The sequence below is a fragment of the Neophocaena asiaeorientalis genome, unplaced genomic scaffold (genome assembly GCF_003031525.2).
Source record: "Neophocaena asiaeorientalis asiaeorientalis breed wild unplaced genomic scaffold, Neophocaena_asiaeorientalis_V1.1 scaffold142, whole genome shotgun sequence".
Classification (NCBI taxonomy): Eukaryota; Metazoa; Chordata; class Mammalia; order Artiodactyla; family Phocoenidae; genus Neophocaena; species Neophocaena asiaeorientalis.
In genome coordinates, this window is record NW_020174563.1 from 1,949,812 (window position 1) to 1,969,005 (window position 19,194).

At 42.9% G+C, this 19,194-nt stretch overlaps 1 protein-coding gene across 2 annotated transcripts in view; it reads right to left on the bottom strand.

The window, feature by feature from the left end:
* TTC39C (tetratricopeptide repeat domain 39C) overlaps positions 1-19,194 on the bottom strand; it is a 103,223-nt gene that overhangs the window by 11,674 nt on the left and 72,355 nt on the right. The window contains exons 7-9 of one of the 2 annotated variants that reach the window (XM_024757915.1): positions 7,053-7,146; positions 4,605-4,712; positions 33-142 (exon numbers count right to left, since the gene is read on the bottom strand). In XM_024757915.1, the coding sequence (XP_024613683.1) occupies positions 33-142; positions 4,605-4,712; positions 7,053-7,146 (312 nt within the window). The remainder of the gene's footprint in view (positions 1-32; positions 143-4,604; positions 4,713-7,052; positions 7,147-19,194) is intronic. The other variant, XM_024757916.1, reaches the window with a different exon arrangement.

The window sequence follows — 19,194 nt, forward strand, 5'->3', positions numbered from 1 at the left end:
ATGACACACCAGATCAACAGGTTCCAACATACCTTTTTCACTGAGAACTGTTCAATCTGATTGTTCTTCCTTTTGAAGAGTTTCTGAACTTCTTTAAAGACAATCTGTGCCCCGTCCACATCACCGGTGGCTCCCTGACAAACTGTGAGAAACCATCGTTGTAATCCTTAAGTATTAGGGGGAAAATGCCACTAACGGATACCTAGGTTGATGATACTTGGAAAACGTTACCAAAGGAAAAAACGGGAGCAAATATTTTTAAAGACTGTTACACATGGGACTACACCACCCTGCTGATCGTCGTTCCACCGATTCAACAACTATTTCCCGGGACTTCCCTGGTGGTGCAGTGGTTAAGAATCCGCCTGCCAATGCAGCAGACACGGGCCCGATCCCTGGTCCGGGAAGATCCCACAGGTCTCGGAGCAACTAACCCCTGTGCCACAACTACTGAGCCTGCTTGCCTAGGGCTCGTGCTCCCCAACAAGAAGCCTGGGCAACGCAACAAAGAGTTGCCCCCGCTCGCCGACTAGAGAAAGTCTGCACGCAGCAACGAAGACCCAACGCAGCCCAAAATAAACAGAACAAAAAAAACTATTTCGCTGGCGCTAGGTTCCCTGAGCTTTGGGGTGGTGGTGGGGTGGGGACAGGTGGGAAAACTACAGTCCTAAGTCATCTTTGGGGGAGATAGTCTAGTCTTGAACATTAACAAAACCCCCAGATATTATCACAGACTACAGTCCATTTAGAGCTCATGTACTCGGAAAGTGGAAGAAAAAGGAATCTGGGCAAGAACACTTAGGAGCCAGGAGGACTGTGAAAGCCTCATGGTAGTAGAAAGATACCTCTGCACCTGGCAAGAAAGTCATGAATTAGTCCTACACGTTTACTGGGCACCTACCACCTACAGCCGCCAGGAAGAATGTGAAGAAGACACACACACGTCTACACCCAGAAGAAACTTAAATTTCAGCTCGAGAGAGAAGACACACAGTCCAGAGCTACAATGTATATAGTGATGAGAGCCTTGGGAGTCCTGGCACCAAAGTACTTTTGGAAAAGCTCAACAAGGGAAGGGATGGTTTCTTTCTGGAGTGATCAGGGCAGCTTTGAGGAACTAAGAGTCAAGCTGAGCCTTGGAGGGGGGTAAGATTTTGATGGTCTGCATGCTATCTTCATCCCACCCAGAGCCCCTGGCAAAGACGTAGTCGTATTTCCTTTGGTTCACCTGCTCGCTACCTTCTCCAAACTTCACACCAGGCTGCAGTCCCATCCCTTCATTGGAACTTTATCAACTACTCTTTGCTGTCCTCTTTTCAACTCCCATGAAGATGAATTCACTTGTTAACTTTTTGTTGCTTTTGTCTTTGCCACATATCGTTTTTCAACCCCCAGTTGGAATGTCCATTGATTTGCTAGTTCTTTCTTCTTTATTCGAGTAGTCCTACAACTGGGTGGTCCCATACTCGCATTTTGGGGCTTGGTCAAGCCAGGCACAGGGCTATGGCATGTCAGAGGATGGGCAGCTAACGGAAGGGTCAAAGAAGCACAAGCAGCAAGGTTTTCAGAAAGCTGAGGTCATCAAGGTGATGGGAAAGGCAGAAGATTTCTACTGGGAATAAGTGGGATTAGGCTGAATATTCAAAAGGAGAGATCACCCCCAGTTATAAGAGCAGCACTGCTCCAGATGTGGTGGCCTGAACCCATCCAAAATGACCTCATCGGTTGGGTTATAACATTTCAAAACCAGGAAGAAGTTCAGTGATCGTTCTGTAAAACAACTCCAATATATTATAGATCAGAGGATGTAGAGGTCCAGGAAAGTAAAAGTCTTGCCTGAGGTCACACAGTAAATCAATTAAAAAGAATAATTTCCGCTGCCCCTAGCCTGAGGTCTCCTCAGATAACTGATAACATTATTATATAGTCACATAGTATTAAAAAAAGAATGAGCAACTGTGGGTACACAAGAGAGTCATAAACATCAACGGTAACAGGATCTGAATCGCCTTTGCAGTTCTACAACACTAATACCTCAGATCCTGAAGAATATACACCACCTCCTCTCAGTACAGTTACAGACAGTTGCTTTAAAAGACGCAGATGTTTGAAAGCATGACTGTCTCTGATTTACCCTAAGTCTGAGACCTACACAGAACTTACGATGCTTGGCTCATCCATTAAGACTAAGCTTTTCGGTTAACTTCTTCTGGGTAACATACCCAACAGAATTGAAAGCAGGGTCTCAAAAAGAACCGTGTCCACAGCAGCAACACTCACAATGGCCAAAGGGTGGAAACAACCCAAGCATCCACTGACAATGAACGGATAAACAAAACATGGTCTGTACATACAATGGAATATTATTCAGCCTTAAAAATGAATGAAATTCTGACACATACTACAATATGGATGAACCTTGAGGGCACTATGCTAAGTGAAATAAACCAGCTTCAATCAAGTACACTTACCTAGAATAATCCAATTCACACAGACAGAAAGTAGAGCAGTGGTTGTTAGTGGCTGGGAGGGGGGAGTTATTGTGTAATGAGCATAGAGTTTCAGTTTGGGACAATGAAGTTGGACAGTGGTGATGGCCGTGAAGGAACTTAATGCCACGGAACCACACCCTTAAACATGGTTAAAATAGGGACTTCCCCGGCGGTCCAGTGGTTAGGATTCTGGGCTTTCTCTGCTGGGGGCCTGAGTTCGATCTCTGGTTGGGGAATTAAGATCCTGTAAGCTGCGTGGTGCGGCCAAAAAAAAATTTTTTTGTAATGGTTAAAATACATTTTATGTATATTTTACCATAATAAAAAAAACCTCTCAGCCATAAGATGAATAAGGTCTGAAGATCTAACGTATAACATGGTGACTATATGTGATCATACGGTATCGTAAAATTGAAATTTGCCAAGAGAGTAGAACTTAAATGTTCTTACAAAAAAAGAGATAAATATAAAAAAAGAAAGCACAAGGAACTAAGCCCCGAATGGTAGTGTTTCTGGTGGCTGAATGCCCATTTTCTCCGACACTGCCTGTAACACGTACCTGTCCTTCAGGCCAACTCAAATGACAGCTCCTGCAAGGAGCCTTCTCTGAGAGCTTGACAGAGTGACCTTCCCTCCCCTCCCCACGTACTCTTTAGGTGGAGCTCCTCACACATCATCTGCACGAAGCCCCCATGGAGAGGTGGCGCCTAGAGTCTTTCACGCTTTATCATCTGCTGCAACTGGTATGATCCTGGGATTTCCAATATCTGGAGAATAAATGCTCCTCTATACACCCACACCGTACCATTATTTCTTCATGTTCTATGCTCAACAACGATTAAAAAGAAACAGTTGCCCACAGTGACTACGTGGCCCCATTACACCCTAACGACCGCTGGGGGGTGCTGCAGCCTCTCTGTTTTCGTTCATCTACGTGCTGCGCAAACCAAGCCTGCTACTTTCATCTGAGATGCCTGTGAGTTCTGTAAACCAACCCTTAAAGTATCCTAAGCAGCATACTGAAAATAATCCTATTCAAACATCAGCTATAAGAGCCATACGAAAACGGATTAATACCTGCGGGGCTTGCAGGGAGGCCTGTGAGTATAAGGGCCTTCCGTCCTGACTGCTCACGGACTGTAGTTTCAGAACATCCAGGACAGACACATTAGTCACCATCTTCTAATTCTATCTTATTTTAAAGAGACCAGTTAAGGGGATGGAATGACAGGAGACGTTTTGTTAAATCCAAGTATTCAGAGAAATAAGAAGATATTGAAAATAATGTTTGGATTAGCCTTAAATTTTAAGTGAAAGAATCACTTATATGGGTGTGTAAGGAGAGCTCATTGTTAGAGGCCGAAAATGTACAACTACCTGGGTCTCTTCAATCTCCACCGGGACCCTTCTGCATCACAACAGCACTTCATGTATTGTAGCTCAGGGCACAGACAGCTATTTTGTCCGCCAGGTGGCAGCATGTCTCTATCTCTTCATTTAAGGGTTAAAAAGGCAATACACACTGATATGCCTATCAGACATTACAGTTGTTTCTGCTATAATGACATGCAGTGTTGAATTACCCTGTGTTCTGCAAAATCACACTGTAATTATAATAGGGTTAATAAGTAAAACAAGGTTGGAACAGACTACTCAAAATCCGTACAACTCTGTAACCAGGGCACTAACAACCTAAACAAAGACATTAACACGATTTAAAAGACATGTTAAATTCTTTAAATTCCTAATAAATCAAAAATAGATTTGAGAAAATAAAGGAGAGCGGTAAGGGTAAGTTGAGGCTGTTTAGGACAAAAACAAAAAGCTCACAATAAGCATTTCCGGGACCCAGCATGTGACCAGCCCAGCCCTGAGGGGACGTGGGGAGGGGCAGGGCGTGCAGCACCGAACCACCCCGCTGTTCAGATGGGCTGGGGAGAGCTGCTCCTCAGCTGCTATTCACTTGTAGCCCAAAACAATACACGCTGTGGGAAACTGTGAAGAACACAACTTCTGCATCCTCTGCCATCACTCTCCCACCGGCCAACGCACGTCAGCTAATCTGAGACAGAGAAGGGCGCGCTGCGGCCGTGCAGACCGTGGTCTACTCACCAGCGGTTAAATAGGCGTAATAGCACTGGGACCACCGGGACTCGTTTTTTAGCCTCTCAAAGGAATCAAATGCATCCTTGAAATTCAGCTCTATCATGCTGCACCAACCTGTGAAAGAGATATTTCTAGTACGGGACCCTAAGTAATATGCTCTACAGCCCATCTGTACGTTACAAACGTCTTATTCTGCTGACTTTCTCTGTGAGGGCTCCACGTCAACAGCCTGAAAACTTCCTAAGTATCTTTTCCCTCGTAAATATTTTCAATATGATGTTTTGAGTACACAAGGCATCTCTGATTTCACAACCAATGAAGCAGTAATAGAAGGGAGGAAAGTAAAAATTTCTAGGGAAACCGTCCAATTTGCCTCCCCCGGCTGGAGATCAACCCAAGCACAGTGGTTCTTCTCTCCCAAGAGCAGGCACCGGCGCAAAGAAAGAAGCGATGCCAGTAGATTACATACACAGTGACCATCTCGAAAAGCCTCAGATGCTCACCTGTGCATTTATGATCACAGTCAATTAGCAACCTTTTCTGAGAATTGGAGAGGAAGCCAGTGAGAAATCAAGTACTTGCCACCCTTCCCTCTGCAGGGGCAGAGAAAGGACCCCACCTCTCCCAGAGCAAAACAGTGTTAGGGTGGCATCCTGGGTGGGGTGGGGGGAGGCAGCAGCAATAAGGAAACAAGGAATTTTATCCCTCGTTGTTAGTAACGGTATCTCCCACCCACGGAGCCATCCCGTTGTGTGTCAGGCAGGCATCTGATGTAGTTCTTGTTAATCCTAGTGCAGTCTTGGAAAGGTGGCTGACGGCGTCCTCACCTGCCCAAGGAGAAAGCCTAAGGCATGAAGAGGCTTCGGGACTTGCTCAAGGTCACACGGCTAATAAGAGGGAAGAACTGAGGGTCGAAGGCCATTGCTCTCTCCTGCCCACGATTTGCCTCCATAAAAAAATTCTGTTATCCGCTGCACCATGAAGAAGTCGTGTCACCTTAGACCTACCATTTGAACTAGAGGGATGAAGGGGAGCCACACTTCCAGAAAATTCAGTGTCAAATTCTATGGGATATGATATGAAGTTGACATATTTTAGAGTAAACATTGGGGCTAATTCTTTCCATCCTAAAATGGACATCGGGATAAGATTTGAATTAAACGCCACAACAGAGGTGGGAGGCAGCACCACAGCTGAATAAGGAGGCCAAGTCCTGACTTTGCTATTCCCACTTCCCCCCACCCCAACCCTGAGTTAACCTTCTGAAGTCCTTAGTTCTGGGTTTCGATATTTCCAAGATTCCTTCCGTTCTGACATTCTACCCTGCCACAGACCCGGAAACAGTGCACACATGAAAAAAGGCCACCATAATCATTTCACAATATATTCAGGTATCAAATCTTCATGTTGTACACTTTAAATACAATGTTACGTGTCAAAGGTATCTCAATAAAACTACAAGAAAAAAGATAACAGTGTCCTAAACAAGAGAAATAAAAGGACATCGAAGCTAGTCCCTTCAAGTCCTATACTGTTTCATCGGTTGTGAAATCAGAGATGCCTGGTCTTACTCAAAACATCACATTGATAATGTGTTTCACATTCCATTCCACATTATGGCTACTAACCAGAGCTCCAGCAGAGTTTACAGAAAAATACATTTCCCACTGGATCATACCTCATCTCCACTCCCTAAGCTACAACAGGCGTTTAAAACATAATACTGATTATTGGGCAGTTCTCAATCTTTTAGTTTGCACTCTTCTTTAAAAAAAGATTCAGGAAGACAATTATGTCTACAGCAGGCAAGCAAGTGGCAAACAAATGCCTCCAAGTCTGTCTATAAATTCCCCTCCAGGAGAGGAGAAGCAGGAGGAAGCAGCTAACATATGTGGCCAGGCATCCAGTCTGATGCTCATCCGGTCAATTTCATCTTAATTACACAGCTGCTCCCAGGGCAGGCGCCTGAGCTCCAGGGGCTACCACGAGGGTGAGGTCTCCAAGTTAGCTGGCAGAAGAGCTGGAATTGGAATCTAGGTGCCCAATTTTCTCCTAAGCCGTAGTTTTCTTCTCAGGTAAACATTGGTGGGAGGGAAGAGAAAACAGTCCTGAATTCTAATATCCAGTCCAATAAAATATTCACAAATGGTTTTTACTCAATTAATTTAAGTTTACCTATCATCCTAGAATCTAAATGTTATAAGGAGCAAAATATTAGAAAGAAGAAATGAGAATTCATTAAGTACCACTACTTGCGCTATGGTAACAAAGTCCTATTATTACACAAGGCGGCAGGCATCTCACAAAGACACAAACTGAAGAGCATTAACAATGAAAACGTGCACAGGAATGCGTTACCACTGCAGGACAAGAAGCTGGACGTTCAGCTGGACATGAGCTATTGCATTAATACTATTTCAATGACAAGGGGCCGGACAGACATTCGATACTTACCAATTTCATACAGACACACGTGTTGGATTTCTCTCTGGTCTACTGCAAGTTCCAGAGCAGTATGGAAGGAAGTCAAGGCACTGTTGATTTGACACTAAGGAAAAAACGACAACAGTTACTGGCTAAGATCTGTCATTAACATTACGAGCATCCTAGTTCACAAGCATCCTTTCCCTTGGTAGTCAAGCAGATTAAGCAGTAGAGAAGAGGGCGATGTAAAGGTTTCTGGGAAAACGCCCCCTTTCCCCTCACATGGTTGTGAGCTGAACAGAGCGCAGGCCACTCCTCCTTCTGCTCCGTCAGAAGGACCCACCAGTGAGGGCTCGGCTCACACCACCCTCTCCCACAGCGGTCTGTGCACACGTGCACTAGAACTTGGTGTGTGATCAATACAATGATTGGCTGATCTGGCTCCATGGTACAGGTAAGCTCGACAGGAGAGGGACTGCATCTCACCCTCCTGCAGACACCCACCGGGCCCAGAGACACTGGCAGTCAGCACTGCCTAGGGCCAGTCCATTAGCCCAGCCCCAGCCTCTCCCTGTTCCGGGAGCCCCTCACGCTCTACCACACAACTCGGTGATGTTCTCCGAATGCTTCTGGTCATCAGCCCTCTTCTCCCAACACTTCAGAAATTCTCTGAGGGTCCAGATTACACTTTCGACTTCTGCATTCATCTAGCACTGTCCAGAACCCCAGCAGACTCTCAAATGCCCGTCCCACCGTTTCCTGGTTAAATACATTTAGTGTTTCTTCCATGAAAGATCTCGTTCAAAGTCTGCTGATCTGATGCCACAAGCACCTGGCAAGAGCACCTAAAAGGCACCATCAGGATAAAAGGGAGGTAAACTAAACCGTAAATACAGCAACGACAGGCGTTAAGTATCACACATCAGCGATAATATAAATCCTAAATGTCCCACAGATGCGACACAGCCTGCCCTCGCTGACACATGCCCAGGAGCGCTCCTTTCTCCCTCCCGCAGGTGCCAGCGCCTCTCTTCCCGCCCTCCACTCAGCCCTCCTCTCTGTGCTTCCCTGTGTGCCTCCTTCTGCTGCTCCCAGGCGACTCCCTTTCCAAGGCCCCTGGCTGCCTCTTCTCCCCCGGGGCAGCCAGGTTGGGGGCATGAAGGGTCTTAGAAGAGGGGCTGCTGGTTTCCCTGAGACCAGACCCACCACGTTCCTCAGCTCCTTGAGTGATGCACGGTCACTGCGGGAGGCCCCAGGACTCCACACAGGGCACAGATGAGTCAGCAAGGAGATCGGCAGGACAGTCTGTGACTCAGGAACTCTGGAAGCCAAATGACTCAGTAACCACGGCCATGGCTGGACCAGTAACTGTTCGTGCCCCACAGTAACACTTCACTCTGCTATCAGCAAGGTTCAGACTGTAGCGTTCAATCCTGTATCACCACCCACAAGTGCTCGGAAGATACAGAAGGTAGCCACGGAAGATACACATCACTGTACCACTAATTCCTGTTCTCAACTAGCTCAACACCTAGTTGAAGGGAACCTCACAGGAATGAAACAGGCCTCCAGCTCTTAAGTCAGTCATTTATACTGATTGTGAGCACACAGCCAGACACCAAAGGTAAAAGATCAATCAATCTCTAATGAAAAGCAAGTATGTGTGTAGAGAGATCTGGACACTCATTACTCCCAGTTCTAACTTTCCCCTTTCTGGATCAATACTTCTTTCCCTGCATCACACATGCATTCAATTTAGCCTATTTGCACAGAAACCACAGGGTTAGGGATTCTGCTTTTGCATGCACCTCCCCAGTTTCCCAAGTTAATGGCATTCAACTATCACCCCCAGGATATTTCCAGATGGGCCATCACTACCAAGCTGACCCCAGCTGGGGTTCAGTGCACGGCAGTGCAACGCCACGCTGCCCTTCAGAGGATAGAAAACTACTCGGTGAACATTTATCAGGCAACTACTGGGTGCCCAGGATGGAACTGGACTCTGAAGCCACCAAGATGAGTCAAAACTAAGCTCTGAATGCAAGAACAGAAAAAAAGAAGCCAAGTAATACTTGAATCAACGTTATTTCTCTTAACCCTTTCAAAAACTCTGAGATAGGTATGCATTAGTTCCATTTTCGGATGAAGAAACTGACGTTCAACAACTGTAAGTGCTCAGTCAAGCTCAGGGAGCTAGTAATTGACTAGTATTCAAATTCTGCTCCAACTGCATGCTTTCTTCAGGGAGAGGGATGCAAATGTGATTAAGCTAAGAATCTGGAGATATGGGAGAGTCCCTAGATTATCCAGGGGGCGTTAAATGCGATCAACAAGTATCCCTACAAGAGGAAAGCAGAGAGAGGGTTGACATAAGCAGAGGAGAAGGCAATGTGAGAGGGTGGAGGCAGAGACTGGAGTGATGTGGCCGCAAGCCCAGGAATGCAGGCAGCCACCAGAGGCAAGAGGCAAGGAATGGACTTTCCCTAGAGCCTCCGGAGGGAGCGCTGCCCTGCTGACCACCTTGATTTGGGCCCAGAGAAACTGATTTTGGACTTCTGGACTCCAGAATTGTGAGAGAATAAATCTCTGTCATTTTAAGCCATAAACTTTGTGATAATTTGTTACAACAGCCTTGGGAAACTAGAACAGTATACTTCCTTAAAGATGAAACTGTGAAGAAAGTTCCAGGCTCTTTGTGTCACAAGCACTTGAATAGAACTGGGAAGTACTGAGACCACTTATGGAGCTTAAAGGCATTACCCCAGGAGCAAGCATAACTACAAAACTAATTCTACTTCTAGGCTGATCACTCATTAAGGAAGTACAATGAACAGCCATTAAATTAGTGGAAATATAGTTCCCTTTTCACCAAAACAATTCAGAATAAAAATGATCTATGGGAGTCTTTCTGGTTACAAATTAAAACATCCACAACCCAGCAGAGAAAAGAGGGTTATCCTCAATTTGATACTCGATTCCCAGTTTAATTTTTAAAGAAATACACATACCCTGAAGAAAATATAGAAAATGGATTAGTATGAAACCAAGAATTACTCCTCTACAGGCTTTTTGTCTCATGAATTGTGCGCTGATACACTGTGTCACAAAAACTACTTGAAGCCTCAGTCTCCTTGCTGGTAAAAGGAGAAAAAAATGTTGGCAAGCTTTTATCTGCTTCCAGAAGAAGCCATGAAGAATAAAAGCACAAATCTTTGCCAAATTAAATGGAGCATATTTACTGCCAAATTAAAATCAGCAGGACTTACAGCTACAGCACTGTCACTACAGGGATACTGTCTGTTTTTCCAGTTACTTGGAACTTCCTGATAGGTGTATTCTTAGGCATTTTATAACACTTGTGGCAACTGCAAAAGGGATTTGTTTCTCCATTTTATTCTCCAAGTGAATGTTGCTGGTATGCAGGAAACCTGTGGATTTTTTCAAGTTGATTTTGTACATGTCACATTATTATACTCAGGGATTTTTATAATTCTTAATCTCTTTTTCTCTCAGATTTTCCAGGGAGATATTCAAACCATTTGCAAGTAACGATAGTGCTGTCTCTTCATTTACAACAGACAATTGTAATTGGGTAGGACCTCCAGTTAAAATACTGAATATTAAGCAAGCATAGCACGTATCCTTGGTTTATGCTAATACAATCGATGTGTATATGTTATTATACAGTATATAAAAGAATATGAAAAAGAGGATGTTTTAATGTTGCACCATGAAATACAGTTTGCTGCACGTTTTCAGTAGATGCCCATTTTTACCAAATAGAGAGATTTCCTTTCTAATTTGCTAGTCGTTTGTTTGGTTTTTAAAATCTGGGTTGGGTAGTGCATTTCATTAAATGCCATTTGGGTATCTATTCATAGGAGGGAATGGTTTTATCAATGACTTCCTCAATGCAGCGGATAACAGGGATACAGTTCCTGAGGCTGAACCACGAGTGCCTTTTTGGAATAAGCCCTAGTAGGTTGGAATACAGCATTTAAGAAATACGTTGCTGGATTTGATTTGCTAATATTTATTTAGAATTTCTATGTTCAGAATGAAGTGGGGTTTGTTTAGGGCTCTCCCCTGCAAGTTCTGGTGTCAGAATAATGCCAGAACTTGGAGACTGGCAGAAAGTATTTTCATATTCTCTGTGCTCTGGGACTACGTAAATAAATAGCTCACTCTAGAGCCATACCTTCCAACTGAATAATTCATTTGTTTCAATTACTGTAATATAAATGTTTTCTTTTAATGGGCACACAGTATAATGAAGAATGTTAAATACTGGTCAGTAGTACCAGATTTCAGCGCCAACTTCATAACCTACACAATTTTGGACCTTAGGAAGTAATTTTTGTTTATACTCTCAGGGATGCTGAAATAAATGAATTCATGTGAATAAAATGCTCTTAGGAAAGGTACATTGTCTTTAAAACATAGGTATTGTCTATAGGTACCTTGTCTCCTGTTAACAGCATTGGGAAATAAATCACAATATTGTTTTCTAACTTTTAGGACCAAGACTTGCCGTAAGTAGCAATTCAGCTTCTCACAAATTATTTCAGAACCCTGGGAGAAATTCCAGATTTGTTTTTAATTAGTAATGTTTATTTTTTAGAGCAGTATTAGGATTATAGCAAAACTGAGCAGCAAACTCAGAGACTATTTTATTATAAAATAGATTTTTTAAGAATGAAAGAGTTGTCAGTTTCTCATAATTGTGTTTCTGCAAGTTTCTTATTATGTTTAAGAAAAAAAAAATGCTATTTCTTAGGAATATATAATTTTACGACTGTTAGTTTAATTGTCAAGTACCATAAAGTTTTAAACCAGCTTTGTTCCATTTAATGCATTTTGCCCTCGATTTTTAAATTATCATTGCTGTCAATTTTTAAATTTATGTATGCCTGATATATTTTGTCTACTCTTTTACTTTCTACTTTTGTATCACCATTTAAATTTTTTTAGTTAGCTTGTATATTTATTTAGTTGGATTTGTCTTTTTTATCCTGATCTGAGAGTTATCTTTTATATAGCAATATGGTAAACATAAATGGATTTAGGTAACTAATACTTTTTATATTAATTTAACTTGTTTTTGTTCCCTTGACAGTTACTTTTTTCTTATTATACTATGTTTTGTTTGCTTCATCCTCTTCAGTCCTTTTTTTTGGCCACACATGTTATAGGATTTTAGTTCCCCGACCAGGGATCAAACCCAGGCCCAGGGCAGTGAAAGTGCTGTGTCCTAACCACTGGACCACCAGGGAATTCCCTGCAGTCCTTTAGAAAGTGTAAGTTGTCTTTATAATTCTGCTTGTGGTCACATAGAGGTTAAAAAAAAAAAAAAAAAAACTAGAGAAATTCCATATTTTACCTAGCAGGTATAATTAGGAGCTGTTTGAGTTAAGATTCTACCACAAATATACAAGTGTGTGCTCTTGCCTGGAGAGACAGGGGACAAAGGAAAATGAAACATGTAATACAAAGGGATGGACAGACCATGGGCAACATTTTCAACCCAATTAAAAAAGATTAAGTTATTCTGAAGCTATTTCCACATTAATATATCTTTAAGGTCTTTAGAAAGTAAAGATCTCAAAGTACAAATATGAGGACACAGTAAGTATGAATATTTTTCAGAGTTAGCACCGTAATCTTGGGGTTACTAATGTTACATTCTGTTTTACTCAAAGATTTTCACTAGCAATACCAAGCCAAGAGGATTTTCTCAATTCAGCTACCTAGCAAAAGGTTCCATTTCTAGGGCTGCAAAAAAAAAAAAAAGTGAACATGGAAACAAAGCCAAGTTCTTTCAGGGGCCTGGCCCAGACTCTAGTGCCAAAGGGACACCAAGTTCCAGACTTGCCTGAATCTAAAATGCCAAGACTCCGCTTCCCAAGCACACAGTTTCTTTCTGTACCACCTCCAAGCTGCATTTAACATTGAATGACATCACTAACTCACAAACAAAAAGGTCTCAGCTCAGAGCCAGTCTGCTGGTATTCAAATGAGGCTGGTATCGCCTAATTCTGTGGGTTAAACTCCAGAGCTGACAGCACCGGGCAATGGCAAACTGAAGGATGTTCGCCACTGCAAACATCGTTCCTGTGGACCCGGCCGCTGGGGAAGGCGCTGCCTGTGTGGATGGCGCTAACGTGCATTTGCTTTAGAGAATTTTCAGTTCTGTTAGACAAGGAAGCTTGTGAAACACAGGCACATTCCCTCAAGATGTGTTAAGTAACTGGTCAGCAAAGAGGTTGTCAGACGCAGGCAGAATTCCCGAGATGTGTTAATACAGTAAGTACTTAGCAAGTGGAGCGCGCGCGTGTGTGTGTGTGTGTGTGTGTGTGTGTGTGTGTGTGTGTGTGTGTGTGTTAGAAGAATGAAAGGGCAAAGAGATATACTCAAAAGACCAAATACACAAAACACACTACATAGTCAGAATACTAACTATACATGAGAACTGAATATCCATGAGGTCTTAAATCTGACCCCCCATTGTTGATGCCCATCCTGGCACCATGTGTCCTCTGCCCGAGAAACACCAACAAAACCCATGACGGTCCATCCATTTAATTAGCTGTGGCCAAGTGTACTCATCCCTGTGGGTTTCTGATCAAGTGTGTCACTGGCCCAGGGCAACTCGCACCTATGGGCCCTTCTCTCCTTGTACCCCCTCTCCTGCCAGTGAGGAAGGCTGATGTGCAGAGTGAGGCAGGACACTGTACATCGTGTACCCAGGACCCAGGTGGCATGGCCCTTCCACCCCACTTGCACCCTGTCCTAAGAGTGTTAACCCATGTCTACCTTTTCCCCCTTGCTCCCGGCTGTGTTTTATATTGATTTAGTAAGCTATGTGATTCGAGCCCGTTTTAATTTGGCCTGTGAGTCTTTCTGTTCTGGGACCTCTGGGAGAACCTGCCGGGTAATATATTTGGAGGCTACCAGGGTACCAGTGACATCTATGTGAAAAGAAAGAGGAAAACCCCAAGTGCCTGGGAGGAGACACTCTCATTGGCACTGCTAACTGTTATGGGTTGAACTGTATCCCTCCCCAAAATTCGTATGTTGAAATCCAAACCCCCAGGATCTCAGAATGCAATTGTATTTGGAGATAAGGTCTTTAAAGAGGTAATTGTATTAAAATGAAGTCTTTAGGGCAGGCCCAAATCCACTATGACTGGCGTCCTTATACAAGAAAAGGAGATGAGGACAGACGTGTGTGCATACGGAGGAAAGACCACGCGAAGACAGAGGGAGAAGGCGGCCGCCCACGAGCCAAGGAGAGAGGCCCCGGAAGAAATCAACCCTGCCCACCTTGGGCTTGGACTTCCAACCTCAGGACTGTGAGAAAATCAATTTCTGTTCTTTGTTATGGTAGCCCTAGGAAGTGAATACACCAACTAACTATCAGAGGCATCCTCTCTTCAGGGAGCCATTCGCCCCCTCTCCACCCTCATGTATGTGTTGGGAATGGAAAGGGTCCTGCTTCTCGGAAAAATCTTCTGGTCTCAGCGAGTATGAGTACCCGAGCGAAGCCAGGTAAATCACAGTACCCACCCAGCTCAACACCCACCCTGGAGTTTTTCTTACCAGTGATGAAGGTGGGCAGGTTTAGTCTCTGTCTGTGCAGGCACTCACATATGTGGTGCATCAGTTATTTCCTAAGTTATATTGTATAGTAATGTGTATAAATAGGAGACTACCTGCCCCAAAGGTTTTACCAATTTACATATGTGCCAACAGTTTATAAAAGGCCCATTTCCCTAAACTATGTTTTTAATGCTAGCCAATCACTTTTCAGTGTTGTTTTAATTTGCATCTCCTTGATTGTATCCTGAGGTTCATATGATATTGGCCGTTTGTACGTCTTATTTTATAGCTTGTCTGTTTCGGTGCCTTGACTTTTTCTTTTTGTATGTTTATATTTACCCTTTTAATATGTTCTAAATATGTTTTAATATGTTCTAAATTAAGGATGCCAACACGTAATCAGCTGTTTCCTAGCTTTATTTTTCTTTTTTTAACTTTATCATTTTTATATAAGTTATTTTGGGGTCAATTCTACAAACCTTTTGACCAATGTATGATCGATCCTATCAATCTTTCCCTTAATGTTTTGGTTTTAGAGTTATGACCGCACAGTCCTTGATGGGGGATGATGGAGCCTTTACTACTACTATAAACACTGACTCTATGAATTCTGCATAATTAAGGAAAACTTTTCAAAATGCCATAAATATATGGGCTGCTCCCATTCTGACAAAAACCCAGGAGCTAGAGAAATAGAACAATCATTACAGCACAACTAAGTGGAAAGAGCAAGAGACCAGAGTGTTCATTCACTACACACACACACACGCACACGCACACATCCTCTCTAGGAGCCAGGCACTGGTCAAGGCATTTGAGATAAACAGTGATCCAGAGAGACAAAGTCCCTGCCTTGTGGAGCCTCTGTTCTCCTTGTAATGTGGAGAGATAGACAAGGAGCAAATCGGGGAGACACCTAATGCCGTGTGTCCAATGAGGATGAGTCTCTGGGCAGACACGAGGTGGGTGGTAATAAAGGGGACAGGGTGGGCATGGTGGGAGCTGGTGGTGGTCAGCTACCCACAACCACCAGCCATTCATCTGGCCCTTGTTACTGTCTTGTACAATTACCTTTTCATGCATTTACACTGCTAACTTCATAATTAGATTATAAGTTCATTTTGGGACACAAGCTTTTTCTAGTTCTCTTGGCATCCCCCCAGAAGGCCTTTTCCATAACAGGCTACAAATCTCTGATTACACACAAATAATGCAATAGCGTAGTAATGTTTTCAGCACCTCCACACAAATGGACAGCAACCCCCTTGGAAAATGAGTTATGTAACCAAACAGAATAATGCACCAGCTGCAGGATTTCCTTGGTCTCTCGACAGTTAGGCACATGATTCTGACAAAAATTTGTGATGGAAAGTGCTTTATACTGAATTTACAACCAAGACAAGATTCTGTCTAAATAGGAAAATCCCTGACCAAGCACCATGTGCTTAGTTAGCACTTAGCTGTATCCATGTTACATTACTTAAAGCTGACAGGGAAGGCACTGTCCTCTTTTTACAGACGAGGACAGAGGCTCAGAAAGCTCTGCCAGCCAGGAATTGGAAGAGCCCATGTGAGCTGAGCTACACTGTGGTACCCTTTAAAACGGCAGAGAAGGAATTTACGAAAGATAGCAGTACACTTAAAAGAAATATGTTTATGTTAAAGGCACGTTCAAAGAATTTTAAACAGGGAAAACGATAATGCAAAGAATTAACTCAGAAAAGCAAAGACTACAGAAATAGAGAAAAACGAGTCTACAAAGAGTCATACTACTCAAAATAAGACAGCAATTCAAGATAAACAGATAAAACTGGAAAACATGGAGAGGATTCATGTCCATACAGACCTTTATGAGAGAAACAAATCGAGGCCATCATCAGGAAAGTGACTTTGAAAAGTTTTCCTAGAACTGAATGACGTTCTCTGTGAAGGAAGTCAAATGGGCAAGCTGGTATGTGGGTTTTTCCAAAGAGGAATTAAAGACAAATTGTAAACAGCAGAAATAATGCCAGTTCTGAAGGTTCAAAATCCATGACAAATTTTTTAGAAAAGCTTTGAGAAAATTCTTTCCTTTTAAAAAGTGTACAATTCAGTAGCTTTTAGTATATTCACAGAACCATGCAATTTGTAAGCTGGAAGAAACCTTAAAAATCATGTCGCCTAGTTTTTCTCAAGTGTGCTCTACAGAATGCTTCTAAGTCTCACAGGCTACAGTATGAAAACGAATTTTCCTGGCCAATTAACTTGGGTAAACACAGCATACTTGCAGACTCTATCTCCCTCGTGATGCAAAACGAAAGTCTCCGAGAAGCCCCAGGATATCCTGATTTCAATGCCATGGAACCTCTTTTCCTGGAACATGTATTAACTAGTCCATCAAATCAGTGCTCCCGGTAAGATGTTTCAGAAAAACACTGATTTATACCAACCCCCCTGATTTTCCAAATAAAGAACCAGAGCCAGAGAAGACTGGCTTAACTGAGGAGTCACTGCTCTTCCAAACTGACGTGTGAGTGACCATGCGGAAGTAGAGAGGGTTTTCACTCTTCACGAAACAGCCGACACCACATCTTCAGGCTTTTAGTTCAGTGCTCATTCTACAATGCTACGCGCCCAAACCTGAAGGTCTGAAGCAGTATGACAACAAACTCCCACAGCTAACAAGTCCTCTATAAGAAGCCACAGAGAAATGAGGACTCGTACACGAAACAAAGAAACGCACAGATTTAGGAAACCAATGTGCCCACACATTGAGGGTCCAAAATCATAAAGAAAGACAGAGAAGTTCAATATGATACTAGGAGAAAATAGAGAATTTCACACATGAGCTCTGGACAGGGGTAGGTAAAAGTAGGGAACACTATTTCCTAAAACTAGCTCTGTGCCACCCGGCAATGGGAGTTTGCTGTACACTTTCTGTCCTCAGAAGAGTGAGGAACGAAGACATGAAAGAAACACTGCCTGCGTGGATATGTGAACCCACGTTCAAAATGGCAGACAAGTAAAATACAGTGATCACCTTTCCAATCAAGCATTAAGGAAAAATCTACCCCTGAATAAGCAAGCAGAAACGGAAACAAACAAGAACAATAAACACAACCCTGAGAGCAAAGGAAAACAACATGTGTGCTTCATATACACAATTAAATATGAACAAGAAAGTCCTCTATGAGAAGGGAGGTTGGGATTGAGAAACAAAATCAAATCATCTGTTGCTGCTGGGGTCACCCCTACTCCACCCACATCTCTCCACCAAATGCTCCAGCCCCAATGAGCTTGTATCTCCCCATTATCTGGCCTTTTCTTGGATCTGGGCTTGAGTGCAAGCTCATCCCCCATGCTCTCACCTCTCACCTGCAAACTCCTACAGACTCTTCAAGAGCCAACCCAAATACCCCCACTCCTGGGTCATCTTTTCCAGCTGCGAGGGTTGCACCATGGGTGAGCCACACCATGGTTTCCCTTCCCATAGGCCTGTTTTTATGTTTCTCAAAGCCTGGCCACATCTGCATCTGCTTACATGCCTGCCTGCCACGTGGTCCTGATCTCCCCCGGGGCATGAGCTCTGTCCCTGTGGCTGCTAACGCATCAGCCCCAGCAGCAGCCCCAGCAGGGCTGTGGTCTTGTCATTACACCGACAAGGACCCACGCTCAGAGCCCCAGGACAGCACGTGCCTCCCAGATTAGCACCTCCCTAAATCTCAACAGGGAAACTACGCCCAAGGTACAAACCAGGGTCCCACCTCAACAAGGAGAGAAGTGAGGCTTAAAGAGATTAAGCGTCTTGTCCAAGGTCACTCAGTCAAAGTAGAGGAGCCAGGACTCAGCCTGGGCAGTTGGCCTCCCGAGCTGAGCCCTTAGTCATGATCTGTATCTTATTATATCACAATATCACAGCCCCCCAAACACTCTCAGTTAACCAATGAAATGCAAGCTGAATTTCAAGGAATACAATCGAATCCCTAAACAAGAATACTAATACTTCACTATTCTAATAAAACAAATACGATAAAGCATTAAGAAAATGAACTATAAAACAAGCTAAATTAAGAAAAACTAGAAAGAAAATGGAAGTCGAAAATGCATTGATAAAAAAATCAAATCTCTCTCTATAAAAGCCCATATGATAATCTAAAGCCCAATCATAAAATTAAGAAACACAAATTTATAAAAATACCACAAATAATAAAAATACCACATGTCTGGAAATAGTCATCATATGTTTAAAAATAAGTGGAAACAAGAAAAAGTAAAATATAAAACTAAGATGAATATAACTGTAAGTAGATGTCTTAAATTAAGATTCTTGAAGAAATAAGATAAATTATTAAAGAATTTCAAAAGGGTACTTAACAATGACTAACCAAAAAATACATTCAAATGTTTAATTACCTTAAGTGACTTGCTTCTCCAAAATGTAGAAAAAAATTCCATTAATCAACTCATTTTATTAAAAAGATCAGGTTTATTTCTAAAGCCCAAGAATAAGCTCTCCTGAATATTTATATTTATACTAATATTTAAATGTGTTATTTGCTAGTAAGTTACATATATGGTTTTTTGCACGTATATA